The 18,489-nt window shown below is 62.5% G+C and overlaps 7 protein-coding genes across 7 annotated transcripts; 2 read left to right on the top strand and 5 right to left on the bottom strand.

Annotated features, from left to right (window-relative positions):
• Positions 1-10: 10 nt before the first annotated feature.
• Positions 11-1,870, bottom strand: PFL1_03363 (uncharacterized protein; the record flags this gene model as incomplete). The annotated part of the gene is made up of 3 exons (XM_007880880.1): positions 11-319; positions 455-608; positions 720-1,870. The coding sequence occupies 3 exons, from the start codon at positions 1,868-1,870 to the stop codon at positions 11-13; spliced, it is 1,614 nt and encodes a 537-aa protein (XP_007879071.1).
• Positions 1,871-2,358: 488 nt separating this feature from the next.
• On the top strand, positions 2,359-4,470 carry PFL1_03362 (uncharacterized protein; the record flags this gene model as incomplete). Its single annotated transcript, XM_007880879.1, has 2 exons — positions 2,359-3,001; positions 3,086-4,470. The coding sequence occupies 2 exons, from the start codon at positions 2,359-2,361 to the stop codon at positions 4,468-4,470; spliced, it is 2,028 nt and encodes a 675-aa protein (XP_007879070.1).
• Positions 4,471-5,159: 689 nt separating this feature from the next.
• Positions 5,160-6,581, bottom strand: PFL1_03361 (uncharacterized protein; the record flags this gene model as incomplete). The annotated part of the gene is made up of 1 exon (XM_007880878.1): positions 5,160-6,581. The coding sequence occupies one exon, from the start codon at positions 6,579-6,581 to the stop codon at positions 5,160-5,162; it is 1,422 nt and encodes a 473-aa protein (XP_007879069.1).
• A 1,328-nt stretch (positions 6,582-7,909) lies between these two features.
• Positions 7,910-9,128, bottom strand: PFL1_03360 (uncharacterized protein; the record flags this gene model as incomplete). Its single annotated transcript, XM_007880877.1, has 2 exons — positions 7,910-8,212; positions 8,328-9,128. 2 exons carry the CDS (start codon positions 9,126-9,128, stop codon positions 7,910-7,912), a joined length of 1,104 nt encoding a protein of 367 aa, XP_007879068.1.
• A 459-nt stretch (positions 9,129-9,587) lies between these two features.
• Positions 9,588-10,468, bottom strand: PFL1_03359 (uncharacterized protein; the record flags this gene model as incomplete). Its single annotated transcript, XM_007880876.1, has 3 exons — positions 9,588-9,633; positions 9,717-9,916; positions 10,040-10,468. The coding sequence occupies 3 exons, from the start codon at positions 10,466-10,468 to the stop codon at positions 9,588-9,590; spliced, it is 675 nt and encodes a 224-aa protein (XP_007879067.1).
• An 814-nt stretch (positions 10,469-11,282) lies between these two features.
• Positions 11,283-11,939, bottom strand: PFL1_03358 (uncharacterized protein; the record flags this gene model as incomplete). The annotated part of the gene is made up of 1 exon (XM_007880875.1): positions 11,283-11,939. The coding sequence occupies one exon, from the start codon at positions 11,937-11,939 to the stop codon at positions 11,283-11,285; it is 657 nt and encodes a 218-aa protein (XP_007879066.1).
• A 1,737-nt stretch (positions 11,940-13,676) lies between these two features.
• PFL1_03357 (uncharacterized protein) lies at positions 13,677-16,667 on the top strand (the record flags this gene model as incomplete). The annotated part of the gene is made up of 3 exons (XM_007880874.1): positions 13,677-14,675; positions 14,781-15,754; positions 15,878-16,667. 3 exons carry the CDS (start codon positions 13,677-13,679, stop codon positions 16,665-16,667), a joined length of 2,763 nt encoding a protein of 920 aa, XP_007879065.1.
• Between the last annotated feature and the right edge of the window lie 1,822 nt (positions 16,668-18,489).

The raw sequence follows: 18,489 nt of genomic DNA, 5'->3' as shown, positions 1-18,489 counted from the left end.
CCGACATCGTCTACTCTGCCGCCTTTGCGCTGATGCCGGCGCGGTGGACGGCCCACTCCTTCTCGACGAGGTGGGTGACCTTCTCGACGGTGCCCATCAGCCTCTGCAGGTCGTTGCTCCATGCGTTGAGGATGTCGGCGTTGGACTTCTTGGCCTCAAAGTTGATGACGCCCGCCGGACGGTCCATCTTGGCAAATACGGTGCCCGACGACACCAGCGACGCCAGCGACGACTCGGACGCTTCTGGAGACAGGTCGAGCAGCTGCGCCAGCCGCGACAGGCGGATCTTTGTATAGTATTTCGCCACCACGCGGATGTTCTGGTGGTTTGGCGGCGCGCATGAAGAAAACAGGACGAGTGCAAAGGTGAAGATGCAATGATGTGAGCGGCAAGCTTTAGCGAGGGCCAAGGCGCGCTGGTGCCGGGAAGAGCAGCGAAGGAAAGGGGAACTCACGTGCTCAACGACGCGCTTGTGCAGCTCCTCCCACCGGTGGTCACCCTCCTTGCCCGGGGCAAAGGTGGCCGTAGACCGCAGCATGGGACCGTACAGCGTCTCGATTCCAGGCCATCGCATCAACTCGGGCGTGGTAAAGCACTTGAGCAGGTTCCTGTGTTCCAAGGGAGAGGACGAGGGCGGCAGCGAAAGGGAGGATGGGTCAGTCATGTGTGGGCCAGGCCAGCCACGATGGGAAAGGCACTAAAGCGGAGCGGACACCCACTTGTGCTCGGGAACGCTGTCGAGGCCGTCTGTCGCCTCGACGCGTGCCATCAGATCGCTCTGCTCGTTGTTGTACGGGCTCAGCGCGAGGAAGACGACGACGTTGCGGAGGACGTCGGCGGCCTTTGCCGGGTCCGCCTGGATCGAGGGGGTATCGTGGATCTCGCGGTAGTATCTGCACGTGTCGAGGAACTTGTTGGCGTGGAGCGAGTGGCGGATCATGAGGTCGTAGAAGCGCAGCTTGAGGTCCTGCTGCTTTTCATTCTCAAAGAACTTGGGGTTAATCTTCTTGGCGACGATGGCGAGGCGGGTGTAGTCGCCGCGCTCGAGGTTGAGCCGCATCTGCTCGAGGATGAACTCGACCTTTTCGCGCCGATCCATGCTGCCAAACGTCTCCACGGCGAGCTCCTGGAGCGTCTCTGCGGCGTCGTTGACCTTGCCCTCGGCGTAGAGCATCTGCGACAGGATGAGGGTGACGCGCGCCCGCTCGACCTCGACAAAGATCTTGCCCTCGGTCACGGTTCGCAGCGTCTTGACCAGCTTCCGTCTCGTGTCCTCGGTGACGCCCGTGTCGCCGATCCGCTTTCCCTCGTCCATCAGCGCGGTGATCTTTTCGTTTTCCTTGCCCTGCTTTTCGTTTTCGCGCTTCTCGTCGTCCTTGGCGCGCTTCTTGGCCGCGTCGTCCTTGGACTCGCCCTTTGCAGCGCCGTCCTTTTGCTTGTCCGCGTCGGCATCCTTCATGTCCTCGTCGTGAAGCGCCTGCTGCTGCTGCTGCTCTCGCTCCTTGTCTGCCCGTTCGGCGACGGGGTCGACGGGCTTGTGGAGGGAGAGCATGACGAGCTGGACCATCTTGGTGATGGCCTGTTTGAGCTGGCCATGCTTCTTGGAGAGCGAGGTGACGGTGTCGGAGAGGAGGTCCCAGTCGGTGCTGGTGGGCGATGGTGTGGTGCGGATGAGGAGGACGGCGAGGAGGAGGAGGCGGGTGGTGCTCGAGAGGTCGGCGGCGTTCCTGGCCTTTTTCTCGAGCGCAAACACGTTTTCAAGTGCCTGCTGGAGCTGGCCGGCCTTTGCTGCTTGCTGAGCCTGTGGGATGAGCTCGTCGACCTGCTCCGTGTAGTCGGCCTCCTGCTTCTTGTCCACCTGTCCGCTCATGCCGGGCAAGTTATAGGTGGAAGGCTGGGCAGGCGCAAGTCAGTCTGTTGGCGAGAGAGCAGGCGAGGAGACGCGATTGACGCTCAAAAGTGGGTTGGTGATGCGAGTGGACGCTGAGGATATGGTAGAGAGTGAAGATGGGTTGTCGGTGTAAGGGAGGATCGAGAAACGGGTCGTGGTAGTGGAGGCCTGGTTTCGGCAGTGAGGCCAGCCGGCCAGCCAGAGAGGTGTTGGGTGGTGGGTGCGTGGCTCTCGATCACCAGAGCCTTGACCTGCCCGACGCTGGCGGCCTCCACCCTCAGGCCTGCGTTCTCTAAGTCTGCTTATGTCAGCTTGACAGAGAGATGGACCCGTCGAGCCCATGCCCCCCTCCACGCTCGGAGCCTTTTTTCGGCGGAGATGCCGGCGCCTTCGATCTTCCAACCTGGCCACCGCTTCGAACCCCCCCCCCCCTCCATCCCATCATCCGGCAGACATCCGCCGAGACCATGTCGTCCTTCAAGCGGCGTGGGACTTCCGCGGCGGCCGCAAGTTCGTGGCCGGCTGGCGTGCGGCCTTCGTCGTTCTCCTCCCCCGTACCCCTCGTGTCCACTGGGGTGCCGGCGCTCGACGACATCCTCTCTGGCGGCGGTCTTTCTTCCGGCTCCATTCTTACAATCATCCCCGCCACCGGCACTGCCGCGCTATCTGCGGCTCAGATCGGCTCTTCCGCTACCTCGGCAGCAGCTCGGGCCGAGAGCGACCACATCTCCCGCGCGGCCGCCGAGCCCTACGCCGAGCTCCTCCTCGCCTACTCGGTCGCCCAGGGCATCGCCGCAAGGCACAGAGGCATCGCCATCGGAGAAAGCGTCGACTCCTTTGCTCACAGCCTCATGGCGAGGGCCGGCGATTTCGACGAAAAGGAGCTCGAGCGACTGAGGCTCAGCGGCGAGTCAGTCGCCCCACAGGACGACGAATCGCTTCCGGGGCCTTCGGAGCGCCTGGGCACCGTGCCAGATGAAGATAACGGCCCAAAGGCAGGCAGAGCGGCCGATACGGATCCACAGAGCAACAGGGAGATGAAGATCGCATGGCGCTATGAGAAGATGACCCAGTTCAAGACCACAGTCGAAGATTCGTCAAAGGGGAAAGGTGCGCTTGGGCAGAGACGCACAATGGCGGCGGCAGGCGGAACACCGCGCTGACAGCCCTTCTCTCTACTCGTCCGACAAACAGATGAGGCCGAAGCGTTCTGTTCGATATTCGACCTCTCTCGACGCATGTCGCCTCGTCTGCTGTCCAAGGCCAAGGCCGACGGCTTTCTCGAAACGGTCGAGATCGACTTCGACGAACTCGACCCTTTTGTCAACGACGATGAGACGGCAGGCAGCAGCTACGACCTCGCGCTGGCGCGGATCCGCAAGCACGCCGACCTTTGCCGCCAGTACCGCCGCTCGGCTCCGACCTCGCCCTTGCCCGTGCTCCGCGTCGCGATCCGTTCGCTCGGATCGCCCTGCTGGCGAATCAGACGGGGTCAGAGGGTCGAGACCGAGCTCGTCCGCTTCCTGCTCAGGCTCAAGAACCTGATCCGCTCCCTTGCCCTACCCGGATCGAGCGGCAGCGATGCCGTCGCTAGCAGTAGCACTGCAGCAACCGAAGCCGCCATTCCTGCGATCGCCACCATCACACTCTCGCCCTATCTGCTCTCAGCCATCCAACCCTCCAGCCCGTCACCCGCGGCTTCAGTCTCCGCCAACCTGATCCATCGCGTCTCACACGTGTCTGATGCCTGCATCTCCCTCTCCGCCTTTGCGCCATCGCCAGCGCTGCGGTCTGCCTTCCCGAGCTACACGGGCGCGCTCAAAGTGCTCAAGACGCCGGCACTCGGCACGCTGACAAACCCATCGATCCGCGCCTCGGTGCTGCGTGGCATGGGGGCGGGAGCAGCAGCGCGTGGATCCGACACGGGGTCGTCTGCATCGGCATTACTCGGAGGCAGCGGCGCCGTGGGAGAGGGCGGTGCGGGCGGGGGCGAGAACAATCTGGCGTTCAAGGTGAGGCGCAAGAGGCTCGTCATCGAGACGCTGCACCTGGACGTCGAAGGCGGCGTCAGCGAGAGGAGGACCAAGCCGCCCAAGAATATGGACGACGGTTCCTCCGCCGGCAAAGGACACAAGCCAGGCCGCACCACCGCGATCAGCTCCGCAGGGTCGACGACAATTGCGCCGGTCCAAGAAGCCAAGCCAAGGGCCACCACGACCTCTATTCAGCGTCGCTCACCGACAGCCACATCTGCCGCTGGCGTCGGGACAATACCACCAGCGTCGGCATCGGCGTCAGCCTCGCCAGTCCCGGCCGCTGCTCCGCCACGGTTTGCCGGGCTCAAGAGCCTGCGCGAACGCGGTCTGGCCGCGGCATCCCAGGCTATGCCTTCAATCTCTTCACACTCAGCGAACGACTCGGAGCCCCTAGAAGTCGAGCTAGATACTCGCCGATCTTCGCATGGTCACTCGCACGGGCATGGACACGGTCCTTTGGGTTCGGGCAGCGTCTCGACACAGCCCGCAGCACGGCGAGGGCCGGTGTTCAAGAGCGACAAGCCGGAAGACTACGAGTTCTGACCGAAGGGCGGCGTGGTCCAATCTATTGCAACGATTGGGGAGAACGGATCGCATGTGCTGGTGAGGTTGCGCAGTCCGACAACGAGAGTGTGTGAAAGAGCGACAGAACGATCCAACCGAAAGCGCGCAGATCCCAGCTCCTAGATCCCAGATCCCAGCTCTCGGCCGCCAACCTCCTCATTGCCCTTTTTCCTGCACCCATGGGGGAATCAAGAACAGATCTCGAACGTCCAAGCCCTCCACGTTCCGAGTCTACGATTCTCTGTCCCCTCCGACCCTGCCAGTCTTGCTCAGCGAGGTCAGGGCGGGTGTTGTGGGGGGATCCCTAGATCAAGCATCATATTCCGCTCTGTCCTGATTCACCGTCCCATGCCGGCAAGGGTGTCGCTTGGCGTTTCGTCCTGCGAAAGGAAGGAAACGCCAGCGGGACTGCGCTCCGACCACGTCCACTGGACGAGGCCAACGATGGCGGGTCACGGTATTTGACAGAGACACATTAGAGGTCATCTCACCGGCAGAAGAGGGAGAATTAGAAGAGGTTGTGTCGATTAGGCGGTCGATCGGTAGTCGACGGAGGATGATGTACAAAAAATGTGTCGTATGCTACAGCCGTGGAGGGAGGGAATCAACAGAGGATCTTCACGAGGAAGAAGATAGAAGGCGAAGGGAGAGGGGGGATCGATCTTGGATCAAGCCGAGCCCGTGGGAGCAGGGGCAGCGGAAGCACTGCCGACGGAGCCGGTGAAGGCGCTAGCGCTCGCCTGGGCGGCGCTCAGCTCGCTGCTAATGCCGCTGGCGGTGGCCGAGGGAGCGGCCGACGAAGATCCTGCGGCGTCAGTGGGCATCATGCCCGACGAGCCCGACGAGGTGGCCATAGGTCCGGCACCAGCTGCACCGCCGTTGGTCTGGGTCGACGAGCCGGCAGCCGAGGAGGCAGTGGGCATCATTGACATGGAGCCAGTCTCGGAGGCTCCGGGCGCGCCGGCGGCACCGGTGCTACCGGCCGACGACGAGGCGCTGGCGGAAGCCGAGGGGGCCTCGGGGAGGGGCACGTTGATGTAGGCAACGGCGGGGCCGGCGATGGTGTTGTCGTCCGTCACCGAGCTGTTGGACGACGTGACGATGGCGTAGATCTGTCCGCCCGTGAGGTTAGAGGGAAGCGTGACAGGCTGGTCCTGGGTGAAGGGCAGGAAGACGGGAGGGGTAGGGCCCTGGATGATGGCGAGGTAGGTCTGTCCGTCCATGCCGCTGGACGAGTTGTTGCCCATTGCACCACTGCCGCCGTTGGTCGAGTTGCCGCTGTCGTAGCTCACGGTGACCTGCGATCCGGGGGTGAAGAAGCCATTGTTGCTCGAGGCATCGGCACCGCCGGCGGGCGAGAGGCTGGCAGCAGGGAAAGGCGAGAAGGGAAGGCTCTGGTTGCGGGGGCACTCGGTGATGAAGGGAGCCGCGAGCGAGTAGACCTGGTTGAAGTCGAGCGGGGTGTCGTAGGGCGAGGGGACGACGTTGCCGTCCGCGCTGACCTGCGAGTTGATGTAGCTGGCGTGCCTCGACTCGACGGTGAGGATCGAGGCGGCCGAAACCAGGTAGTCCTTGGACGTGATGTTCCTGGCAGCCCCGATGTAGGCGCTCACGCCAACGCCCTCGAGCACCTGGGCGGTGGCAAGGAACGAGGGAACGTCCTGGACAGCAGAGAAGTTGTAGGTGCACGCGCCGACCGCGTCCGGGCCGAGCGCCTGGGTGAGGAAGTCGACGTGCGCCGCCTCGTCGCGGCCGATGCTGTAGAGCTGGTTGCGCGTCGAGGCATTGAAGCCGGCCTGGCTGAAGGCGTCCTCGCCGAGCTGCTGCAGGCTCTGGTTGTAGAAGGCGGCCTCGAGGTGCTCGAGCGTCAGAGCGTACTGAAGGATCTGCGTGTCGTTGAGGTTGAGCGGGATGGGAGTCGGGTCGTTGGTCGAGGTGCCGTTCTCGGAGCCTCCGCTGCTCGAGGTGGAGTTGTCGCCCCCGGCGCCGGCGGCGCCACCGGTGGCATTGGGGTCCTGCTGCCTCTTGAGGAGGGGAGAGGCAGACGCGACGGTGGCAAGAGCGAGAGCGGTAGCGGCCGAGAATTTCATGGTGGGACGAGGTGGTTGAGTGGTAGTGATGCTGTTCCAGCGAGGGTCCCCGTCTCTTCCCGGTCCTTATATACGACGCCGGCTCCCCTCGGCTTTGCAGCCACGACCACGGACCCAGCACCCTTGATCAGCGTCGTCATGACCGAGGAGGGGTCGACTGATCTGCCGCCCCTCGTGTCTATGAGGTGCCTCCCCACATGCCCAGGGCGCGGCAGCTCGGGGCAGGCCTGACGGTTGGCTCGATTTCGAGCGTTCCTGCCGCCTCTCGCCTCTTCCTTCTTCCTGTCGTCGAGTGCCTTGATCGAGGGGCACTGCCTCATCATCGAGGCCTAGGCAGGCAAAGCTGAGGGGGGAGAGAATTCGCCTTGGGCTGGCAGTTTGGGCGGACGTCAGGTTTGGCAGCGGCGGCGGCGGAAGAGCAGTGACACCTTTCGGGGTCCCGTCCGACGAGGTGGAGGTTTTTCTCGACTTTCATCAGCCCGGCTGTGCCGCCCGCTCGGCGTCTCCGGCCTCTCTCTTCCTCTCTCGATCTGCTGTTTGTGTGCGGGCAAAGTGGTGGCGGCGAGACGGCAACGGTCCGAAGCCGCCGCTGACGACCAGGAGGAACGTCACAGCCGGATCAGCCGAGCGACAAGCTTGGGCACGTTGCCGCGCCCGCCGCTGTAAGCTTTGCTCGATCTTCCTTGACGGAAGAAGCCGAAGAGGCGGATCGACGGCGCTCCAACATCCGCAACTGGCCGAGCACAGCCCAACGTCATGGATACGGCTCCGGGGCCTCGGCAGTCGGCGGTCTTCAGCTTTTGCAGCGAGACCCAGCTTCGATGTCGGCAGTTTGTCTTTCAATGGCCGATGCCCTCCAGCTGGCAGACCTCTGCATGTCTTCGCGGCGGTCATCCGAAACGTTTCTTCGGGCGGCGGCCGCACACCGCCACACCGGCTTCCCGCCGCCCATGACGTCAAAGCAAATCCGTGCCGGGCGAATATCCTTTCGCGCGAGAGAAGCCGGGCCAAGACCTCGCGCCGCCGTCCGACAAGAGCTGCCTGGTGGTGCACGCTGGTGCCTCACACGGCAGGTCAGCCTCACGGCATCAACGACGTACGTGGTCCCCTCTGACCCGCACACCAGACAACGCCAAGCTAGGGCGTCGGCACCGGATGTCGTGCGCATCCCTATCGCGACACGCCAAGAGCAACGCAGGCAGAACTTGACCGACTGTCGTCCACTGGTTCGATATCCCATGTCAAGGGCTGGGCCCACGGAACGCGTGCCGCTCGCCGCTCGCTACATGAAAGACGGCTGCGGCCGGGAATGCACGGGTCGGCCTCGTCTAGCGCTTCCTCTCCTTGCTCCACTTGAACATCTTCTTGACGGGCTTCTTCCTGCCTCGGCCGTCTTTCTCGTCGTCGTCGTCGTCGCTCTCGTTGCCAGGAAGGGCCAGGCCGTTGGCGGTCATCTTGCCTGCCGCCACAGCGTCAGTGAGCGACTGCTTCTGCGACGACTGTCGCCGCGCCGCCTGACCCTTGGTCGTCATGAGCGCCTTGACCAGACCGAGTTTCTCAGCAGCCTCCCTGAGCGAGTCGAGGCGCTCCTGCCGAGAGCGGAGCTCAGAGACGAGGTAGCCCAGATGCTTCTACGCACGAGGGCGAGATGCGGAGCGGAAGGGCGTGGGAACGGGGACGAAACCAAGTGTCAGCACGTCGCAGTGCAACGCTGAAGGCATCGAAGGCGACCAACGGAATGCTCACCTCTCCCTTGCGTCGTGCTGATGCTGCCGAAGGTGCGGTCGCGTCATCCTCTGATGAAGATCCGAAGTCGCCGATGCTGCCTTCATCGTCGTCGTCGTCGTCGTCGTCGAGATCGTCCATGTCGTCCCGTAGCGCGGCCGTCCTTGTCGGTGCCGTCGCTGCGGGTGCTGTCCCGTATGCTCGCGCCTGGTCCACGTCGTCCAGCCAGACCGTCTTCTTCCCCATGCCACCGACGAGGCTCCCCGCTCCCGCTGCACCTTCCATGTCGTCGTCGATGCCATCGAGCAAATCGAGCTCCCAGTCGTCCTCGTCTGCCTTGGCCTTGGCCTTGCCCTTGACCTTCTCCGACCTCAGCAGACCAGCCCTCTGCAGCGTCTGCTTCCTGCCCTCTTTTTCGTCGAGCCACTCCTCGCGCATGCCGGGCAGAGCGATGGCGATCCTCTCCTTGAGCTTGTCGATCTTCCTCCTCTCCTTTGTGATGTGCAGGCGCACATAGCCGGCATCCTGCGTCTTGAGCAGGGCCACGACGTCGTTCTTGAGCGCCTCGTTGCCGCGGTCCTGCACATGGACGCCATTGACAGTCTTGGTCCGGACCATGCCAAAGTTGAACTCGTCCTTGTTCCGCATCGCCGCAATCTCGCGCAAGCGCTTGAGCCGCTGCTGCTTGACATTGTGATCCTTGGCGCGGAGCACGTAGTCCTTGTGCTTCTCCAGCAGACCCAGCTTTTGCCGGCCGACCGGCTGCGACCGCTCCTTGTGGTTGCGTCGCTGCACGGCATTGCGGAGCGAGGAGCCGGGCATGGTGAACGTCGGTGGGCGTCCTTGGCCAAGTCAGAGGGCGGTGTTGGCTAGAGGCAGAGGGAAGAAGAGCGCGCTTGCCGGTGCAGTGCGGTCGAAAAGGGAGAAGCTGAACGGTGCGGAGGGTAGAGAGCGAAGGCAAGGGTGCTTCGTTGATCGCAGGACCGATCGAGCGGGGATGTGGCCGATGGAAGGTGGACTGAGGCAAGACGGAGATGCAAGCGGCAGAGCGGGGAAACTGAGGTGGCGAAGGCTCGCCCGTCAAAAATTTGAGGAGACGCACGTGACTGGACCCTGAAACAGGGCCCTTCGCCCTCCGCCACACCGACGCCTGCTTCGTCTTCGATATGGCACAAGACACTCTTCCGAGAGACAAAGAGATGGATTACAAAGAGACCGGTGCGCGAGGGTAGAGAGGTGGGTAAGGGCACTGCCCAGGGGATTCGGAAGACACGGAAAGGTCTAAAGATCCTTGCCGACCTGGTACTTGGAGAGGTCCGTATCCGGCCTGTTGCATCGGCACAAAAGGCAAGGGGCACGGTCAGCGTCCCGAGATAGCGCCGCATAGATCGCCGTAAGGAAGATACATACTCTAGCTGACCGTTCTTCGGATTCCTCCGGGCCGAGAAGAAAGTGTAGCTGAGCACGACGTCGTCGACGTCCTTGACCGACGGGTCATCGAGCACGTCCGAGTCGATGAAGAAGAAGATCGGCAGGTCGACCTCTTCACCGGCGATCAGCTTCTGCTCTTCAAAACAGAAGCACTCGACCTTGGCAAAGTATGGCGCGATCTAAAGCGTCGAGGTTGTCGGGAAGGGAGAGAGGGGCGCGCTGGCCACACGGCGTCAGCGGTGCGGGTCTTTGGGGGCTGCAGGAGCTCGGTTCAAGGGCGTCGGCGTCCCTCGAGCACTCACCCTATCCGGAGCGACATTGTAGGTTGCGATGCCGATGATGTCGCGATCGCTCTTGTTTTTGGCTGTGTAGAAGGCCAGGGCGGTCTCGCCGGGCAGCACGTAGATCTCCTTCTGCTGCGGAGTAAAGGTCCACGGGATGGCGTCGGAGGCGTCCGCGTTGAACGTGACGCGGATCCGCTTGGCCGGCCGGTTGGTGGAGGGATCGAGGTAGGCCGGTACCAGTCGAGATGGCTCGAACCTGGACGGGTCGGTTAGCGGCGTGCCAGAAAAGCCCGTGGCGGAGCAGAAGGCTCGGTACAGAGGCACCGCGGCGTAGGTGAAGCCAACGGCAAAGATGATGGTGGCGGCCGAGTACATGAAAAGGGACTGGTTGCGCTTCTTGTACGTGTCGCGCTGTCTCCGCTGAAACTCTCGATTGAGCTCGGCCATCCTGCTGGACGGTGGCGCCGTAGGAGAAGGCGACGAGCCAGAAGAACCGCTACGGGGTGGGCTCGACGTCGCTTGCTCGAATGTGCTGCGCGTTGTCGAGAATCGCCTCAAGGACACTGGGCCAAGCTGCGACACGGATCGACGACATGCCTGGAAGGGAGCTCGAGCGCCGTGTGGCGGCGTTGCCTGTGCGTTGGCCCAAGTGTGTGCGAGTTGGCGGAGTGTCGAGACGGGCTGAGAGGTCTGACGTACGCCCGAACGCGCGAGCGGAAGACACAGCCTCGCTAGGGAGCAGCAAGAGGCTCTGGACATCGTGATTGTCGTGCCGGCGCGGGTTTCGCAGAGGAGGAAGGGGTGTTTGCCGTATCGTGGGTCGAGGTGATGAGCGAAGGTGATTCGCGGGTGGGGCTTCGCGGGCGTTACGTTCTTCTTGGAGCTCTAATCGCTTAGTAAGCGGGGGTGGCTTACCCGAACCCACTTTGCTGGCGCCGAAGCCGCGCGTCAAGCTCCCGGTTCCCACCGAACCAACTTATCCGCCACCTCGACCCGCCGAACTCGATACCTACAGTACACAGCCCTCGACAGTCGATTCACCGGGACTTCTGGCGTTTCCGAGCTTGCCCATCAATCATGGCGTTCAAGAAAGCGTTCGACGGACACTGAGATACGCGACAACGACAGTGGGACGGTGAAGAGGCCAAGACAGAGAAGGATGGAGGGCATCGCGAGAGGGGCGATCGAAGAGTTTCACGATGGGCAAGGAAGGAAGGGGACCTCTACATTAGGTGGACGAAGCGAAAGCGAATACGGACGGTCAACGAGCGCCAAATTGGCTGCCCATGTTGAGGAAGACGGATGCGAAGCTGGCCGCTTCTTGCTGGGAGCTCTCGGTGCACTCCTTGGTCTCGGAGTTGTCCGAGCTCTTCGAGGAAGAGCTCCACGACGACTTGCTCGACGACGACCAAGACGAAGACCAAGAGGAAGACTTCTGCGAGGTGGCCAGCCTGAGCATCCTCTGGTCCTGGATGCCCCATCCCTTGGGTCCCAGCATGCGGTTGAGGACCTGGTCGACATTCTCGCCGCTGCCGTCCTCCTCGCCGTCGTGGGTCTTGAAGAAGTCGTCGAAGTTGAAGGCGGCATGGTCCGGATTGCTTGAGTCATGCGAGACAAGGTCACCGAGCTTGCCAAAACCGAAGTTGAGATGGCTGGAAACATCGTGCATGCCATAGGCCTTGTCGATGGGGATCGCCTCGTGGTGGTCGTTGAGGAGCGACTTGACCCTGTCGTTTCCGAGTTGGATCTGCTCATTGATCCACTTGTGGAAGTGGGCTTGCCTCTTCTTTGGGTCGTAGTTGACGGCGATGTGCGTCAGAGCGTGCTGGAGCACGGGCTGCGTCTCGCCAGGGTACGGCGAGCAGCCAGAAGAGGGTGCAGGAGGAAGGGTTGTCAGTCCGGCCGCGATCGCCCTCATCTCTCAGATGCCCTGCCGTACTCACCGAGACCTTGCTCAGCAGGCCCGAGTCGCTGTCCTCGTTGCCTGTCTCGTTGCGCACGGCGGCTCCGAGGCCCGAAGATGCCATCACGGCCACAGCTGCGGCGAAGACGGACACGTTGAGCACCTTCATGCTGGCAGGCGATTGATTAGTGCAAGGTGGTTTGAGAGGAGCCGACGAGCGGGGTTCGACGAGATCGACGAACAGAGTCGGAGCAAGAGGTAAGGAGTGTCGGGGGACGGCCAAGGACGGGAGAGCAGGGGGAAAGTGACAAAACAGTCTAAGGATGAGGGGACCGAGGTGGTCCAAAGGCGAGGGGTTTTTAGCACGTCCGCCTCCTGCACCTACTACGGCCAAGTGGGCGGCCCGAGCCAGGGCGTCTTCCACCCACCTTGGCTCGTTGCAAGCTGATGAAGGACCGGGACGGCCGCTAGTCTACGGGCCCGTGAGGGCCGGACCCCCACCAAGACTTGGAACAAAGGCCCGGCGGGCGGGCACTGCTCCTCTCCTCCCTGCGACAACCTTGCAACGCCGTCAGCCCGTCTACACGGTCACGTAGTCAGCGCAGAAGTCGTCAGCCGGCGAGGTCGCTGCAGCCAGGCTCAAGTGGCGGGAGGAGATATGCTCAACCTGCCGTCCGACTCGATGGATTCATCGCCCGTCTACAGGGGTCCTGTTGCGCAGCACCCGTGGCGACTCTGGTACGCAAGATCCCCCTGCGAAACCTCGGTATCTTGAGGCCTTGGTCTGCAAGCATCGCAGAAAGACTTGCCCATGCCTATACCGGCGCTTTGGCATTGAACGGCAATCCACTTCTCCAAGACCCACCCGATGTTGCCATGGCAGAGGTGGGCGCAGTTGCAAAAATGGGCAAGACCGCCCTCGCCCTGATCCATCTTCGGACGGGCGCAAGGGATCGGCGGCGGTCTGCAATTCAGCAGCTTGCAAACTCGTTTGCCAGCTTTCCGATGGTCGCCGGGAGCGATCCGGCTCGCCGTCGATCGGGGGCGAAGTCCGACCGGATCACGTTCCGTGGCGCGAGCGACAGAGAGATCGTCAGTACAACAAGAGATCCACCCACCAACAGCCACAATTTCGGCAGCATGGCCAAGGTATCGCAAACACGCGGATTGAGCGCCGGTCTCAGGGCTCCAAACCGCTGTCGACATGGTGACATGATCACAAGCGCAATTGCAACCCCCCCGTTGCACAAACGACAATGCACTCGATCCATGTTAAAGGCGACGAGCGGCAACGGTAGACACCGACATCGTAGGGGTATCATTTCTCAGCTACGGCCAGGGTGTGGCGACAGCACCCCACCGCTGTTGCTCTTGCTGTTGCTGTCGCCACCCACCAAAGCCGAGCACCACCCACATCCCGAGGGGCCGGCGTGGGCGGGCGGAGCATGCGGTGAGATGAGGTAGACCTGGCAGCCTGGCACGTTTGCGGTTGCCGTGTAGGGCCCCTCCTCGGAACCTCCTCGTACTCCTGGCTGCCCCATCCTCAGGACCGGCGGCGGAGCGAGTCCATAAAGCGCGAACGAATCGTGCCACCTCTCTCCCTCTCATCCACCAAGAATCTTCCCCTCGCCCCTCCCCCCTAATCCCTCTCCTCCCTTCTTTCCCCCCTCGTTCACCATTTCTCCCCTGAGCTGTCCCACTCCTGCAGATCTCTACCCTCGCTAATAACGTCTCGTTAAGTATCAGCCTGGCATGGCGTCCTTCTCAGGAAAGTGGTCTGGCCTCTTGGCCATGGCCCTGCTCGCCACCGGCGCGCTTGGTCAGACGATCGACTACCTGATGTCGACCAAGCACGACTTCAAGAATCCCATGGACGTCACCAAGCCGGGCATCAAGTTCAAGCCCGGCAAGCCGCTGACCAAGTCGACCGACGCCGCCGGTGGTCAGCCGGACGCGGTCGGGCTCTCGATTGAAGACTGGAACTCTTTCCAGACCATGGAGAACGTCGGAGGCTCGGTCACCGACGCCACCGGTATCATCCTGGCCGATGTCCGCAAGGCCAACCCGCAACTCTACTGCGAGATCCTCAACATGCTCTACTCGCAGAACGAGGGATGGCTCAACGCCGGCGGTGTCGGTATGAACTCGGTTCGCCTCCCCATCGGCTCTTCCGACTTCAGCCTGGACTACTACACGGCCGATGACCCGCAGAAGTGCGGTGCGCCGTTCACGGGGGACCTCAAGTACTTCAACCTCGCCGGATCGTCGCCCAAGCTCTTCCAGACCGTACTCGACATCAAGGAGGTCATCGAGAACAGCAGGGGCTCGTCGGATTCCGTCAAGCTCAGCACTCGCGCCCTGCCCTGGACCGCCAACCCGGCGGCCAAGTCGTCCAAGAGCTACGTTGGTGCCGGACAGCTCGACTCCAAGTACGAGTCCTACTACGTCAACTACCTCCTGCGCTCGATCAAGGAACTCTGCAAGCTTGATCTCTGCCCCGAGTACTTCTCGCTTCAGGAATCCCCGCAGCACGTGTCGGGGACCGTCCCAGTCATGCAGATCCCGCCTGACCAGGCGGCCCGCCTCGCCAAGGCGCTTTACCAGAAGATCCACGCCGACTCTGAGCTCAGTGCCTACTACCAGGGTCGTCCTCTGGTGAAGCTGTGCGCCCTCGAGGCTTCGTGGTCCGAGTCTGACTTCGAGTACGCCGACAAGGAGCTCGGCCTTGCAAAGGATGCCTTTGGCGCCGTCGTGAGTATTCCGCGATATACTCCCTCCAATCTTCGCTCCACGGACGCCTGAGCTGACACTGACCTGCGGTCCACCCTGCGTCTTTTTGCCTGCTTGAAAACGCAGTGCTGGCAAGGATATGTGGGCTACAATGCGACCGTTCAGACCGACATCCAGGCAAAGTACCAGAAGAAGACACTCTTCACCGAGATGACTTACACGCTCAGCCAGGAGCCCTGGGGCAACATGAGGGACTTTGTGTTTAAGGTCGGCACCAACGCCATCTCGCGCAACACTTCGGACGTCAACGTGTGGCAGACGGCGCTGCGTACCGACGACGCCATGTCCGAGACCTTCCCGAGCCTCAACGATTCCTGCAAAGTTTGCCTCGCCAACGTGCTCATTCTGCCCAAGGCCTTCCGCGGTCTCCGCTCGCAGACGCAGCTCACCTACGACCTCGACCACGTCGCCACCCCCAACTGGCTCGACGTCGCCGACAAGGTGGCCAACCAGGTGAAGCTCACCTTCCAGGAACTCGAGTCCCTCATGCCGTTCAACGTGAGCAGTGGCCAGAGCATGGCCCAGGTTGCCGAGAAGGTTGGTCTGGCCAAGCCCGGCGCTGCGTCCAAGCTGCAGTCGACGCCAGAAACGACCAAGGACAAGGGTGGGGCAAAGCCGAGCACCGAGGATGCGTCGGCCAAGGTCCAACAGCCTGCCAACGGACACAAGAACCTCTCGTCGCGCAAGCTGCACCGTCGCCAGGCCGCCAAGGGAACCACCGCCAACGGGCCCAACGAGTCCAAGACCACAAAGCAGGGTACCACCGCTGACAAGGCGACCAACAGCGGCAAGACTGACGGCAGCGGTGACAACGGCTCCGAGAAGCAATCTGGGCCCGACCCGAGCGACCACATCTCCCAGACGCCCACTGGTAAGCCCCTGGAGCCAGCCGAATGCTTCAAGGAGCGCGGCCTTGTCTTCAAGTACGAGCCTTCCCACTGCTCGGCCATGGCCGCCCCTCCCCGCAAGGGAGGCCAGGGCATCTATGGTCCCAACGGCTACTACGCTCGTACCTCGCAGATGGACTTTGTCGGCCACCTGTAAGTGCCACGCGCTCGAGACGGAGACGACGCCTGGACAGAGTTGGAACCTCTTGCGCGCAAGCTGACGCTGACGGATGCCTTTGTCCTTGCCGTCATCCTTCGCGATTTGTCTGCCGGCAGCGGTGCTGCCGTGACTGCTCGCGCTGGCTGGGGCCAGGGCGTGCGTATCGGCCTCTCGTCGACGGACAACCCCAACAACGCCGACGTCATCAACGGCAAGATTATGGGCACCGCCTTTGAGCAGGTCAGCCTCACCAATGCCGACACGTCGCGCTTCTGCGTGCTCATGCTCAACTGGAACGACCACGACCAGAAGCAGTTCGACCCGGTCAAGGCCGTCATCAGCTTCCGCGGCCAGATCGCCGAACTCGTGACCGACCCCGGCGTCTACACGTACTGCTTCAGTGCCGAGTCTTCGCGCTCCTACTACAGCAAGAACCCCAAGCCTTCCTCGTCCTCCAACACCGTAACGACGAACACCGATGACCTGAAGAAGCTCGACGGATCGACCAACCCCGCTGACAGCAAGAGCGGTCTCGGTCAGGGCACCGCGGGTGCGACCGGTAAACAGCAGGCTGAGGGCAAGAGCAGCAAGATTAACGGTGCTGGCGGTGTCGCTGAGGGCGCTGCTGGCGGCGTTGGCGGTGGACCTGGCGTTGCCGCTGGTGCCGGAGCGGGTGGCGGAGCTGGCGGTGGATCTGGTGGCGGCATCGGTCATGGATCTGGCAGTGGCTCTGGCAGTGGCAGTGGCTCTGAATCTGGCTCTGGCAGTGGCTCCGGATCTGGCTCTGGATCTGGCAGTGGCTCTGGCAGTGGATCTGGCAGCGGCTCTGGCAGTGGCTTTGGCAGCGGCTTTGGCAGCGGCTTTGGCAGCGGCTTTGGAAGCGGCACCGGTGGCCATGCCAACTAAAGAGCTGAGCGCCAGTCGCTGTCTCCTCTTCAATCGCCTTTTGCTCCCACACAGACCGCTCAAGAGGGCCTGTAGGCCTTCTTGGTGCCATCCGCCGCCGCTTGAGTCCGCCCCCTCGTCTCTAGCTGCATCCCTCCTATTTCCCCTTTCCCCTTTCCCCCAGCCCCCTCTTTCCCCCAGCCCCCTCCTTTCCCCCTTTCTCTCGCGGCTCCGGCCTTTGACAACCCCCTCCCGCCCAACCCCCCCTTCCCTCCCCGCGGGGCCTATCTCTCGCCGATATACGCCTCGATCCCATCTCGACGTCTTACGCTCCATGGCGACGACAGCTTTAGAATGCAAACGCCTGCGTTAGACGTCCTCCATTGGTTGCCAGATGTCATATCGCCCGATGAAGGGAGGATCAGCTCGAGTCGAGAAAAGGTAACGCGAGCCTGCTTGAGATGTGCGCTCGCGGCGCTTTGACTGCTCGCGGGCCGGCGATGGGCAGGCAGACAATCGAGGTTGCAGGGCAACGGTGACGACGACGACGACGAGGCACGACGAGGAGATTGATCACAATCGATTGATGGGTCGAAAGACGATGAGGATGGGGGAGAGGAAGATGGGATGCGACTGTCGTTACGAGGCGTGACCGGGTGGCAAGGGATGAAAGGTGGACACGAAAAGGGGAAGTGACTAGTGAAGCGGGGGAAAGAAGGCGACAAGAGGAGGAAACAAGAGAGGTGCGTGGAGAGGGGGAGAGATGCAAGGACAATTGGGCCGAGTAGTGACAGTCTGTGACGAACTGCAGAGAATCCGCACCGAGCACCGGGCCCCTTCTCTGAAGGAAGAAGGAGCGGGCGCGCGGGTGGGCCTGCCGTCACACACATGCCGCCTCGGTCGACGAGATCCGGCTGTCGAGGCCCGGCTACGCTTTGCACCAGAATGGAGGGTGCGAAGCTCAAGCTCGGCAAATGCTTGCTTGTCGGCGGCGGCAGATGAGCCGTCCGTGGACTCAAGGGCCGACGCAACCGCTTCCGCGCTGCAGAGGGACTTGCCAGCCCTGCCACGACGGCGTCAGGACGAGTCGGACACGGCAGAGGTCGAGGGTGTTCGCGTGTTCCGAGACCTGCCGACGTGGACCGGGCAGGCGCCTCTGCAGAATCAGTGCTCGCTAGACATATCCGGATGCAGTGGGATGGCCCCCGAGCCGAGAGCGAAGGGTTCGTCGATAGACGGCGATGTGTGGGTTGTGGGAAGACGAGCGCGCGAGGTGCCGAGAGCCCTGGCGCGGCCGACTTGCACAGGAGCGTGCTTGGTGGGAGGGAATCGAGAATGGGATGAAAGGCGGTAGGCGATGGTGGCTGGATGTCGACCCTGGGAAACTATCTTGCGTGTGTCGGAGCAACGTCGTGTGCCCGCTTTTCCTCGGAAGCCTTTCAGCCGGATGGTGCGCGCGCGGGCGTGCACCGAAGCTGTGAGATCAGAGAGAAGAGCAGGGTTGGGGACGAGTCGTGGCGTGGCGATGATCTCTGGCCGCTGCAGAGACGGCCTTGGTCGTCATCATCGCCATCGTTCTCGTCCAGGTCTTCAAGCCTGTCCAGTCGCCGGAAGATGGCGGTGAGGAACGAGGTGTCGACCGTGTTGCCGTAAGAAGTTGATTTTGCTGCACAAAAACCGATCAGAGGGCTCCTGTGTTGTTTTCCTCCGAAGCCCTCTCGCATTACCGCGAGGAATTGGTCCCATCTCACCGAGATCGGATCGTGCAGCTGATCGACCATCCATGCCTGAATCTTGTGTTGTTGAAAGAGCCCATCGCTTGACTGCCGGAGACGAGAAGGGA

This window comes from Pseudozyma flocculosa (assembly GCF_000417875.1).
Source record: "Pseudozyma flocculosa PF-1 unplaced genomic scaffold scaffold00010, whole genome shotgun sequence".
Classification (NCBI taxonomy): Eukaryota; Fungi; Basidiomycota; class Ustilaginomycetes; order Ustilaginales; family Ustilaginaceae; genus Pseudozyma; species Pseudozyma flocculosa.
The sequence above is the reverse complement of the archived record's forward strand: the minus strand, read 5'-3'. Positions and strand labels throughout refer to the sequence as shown.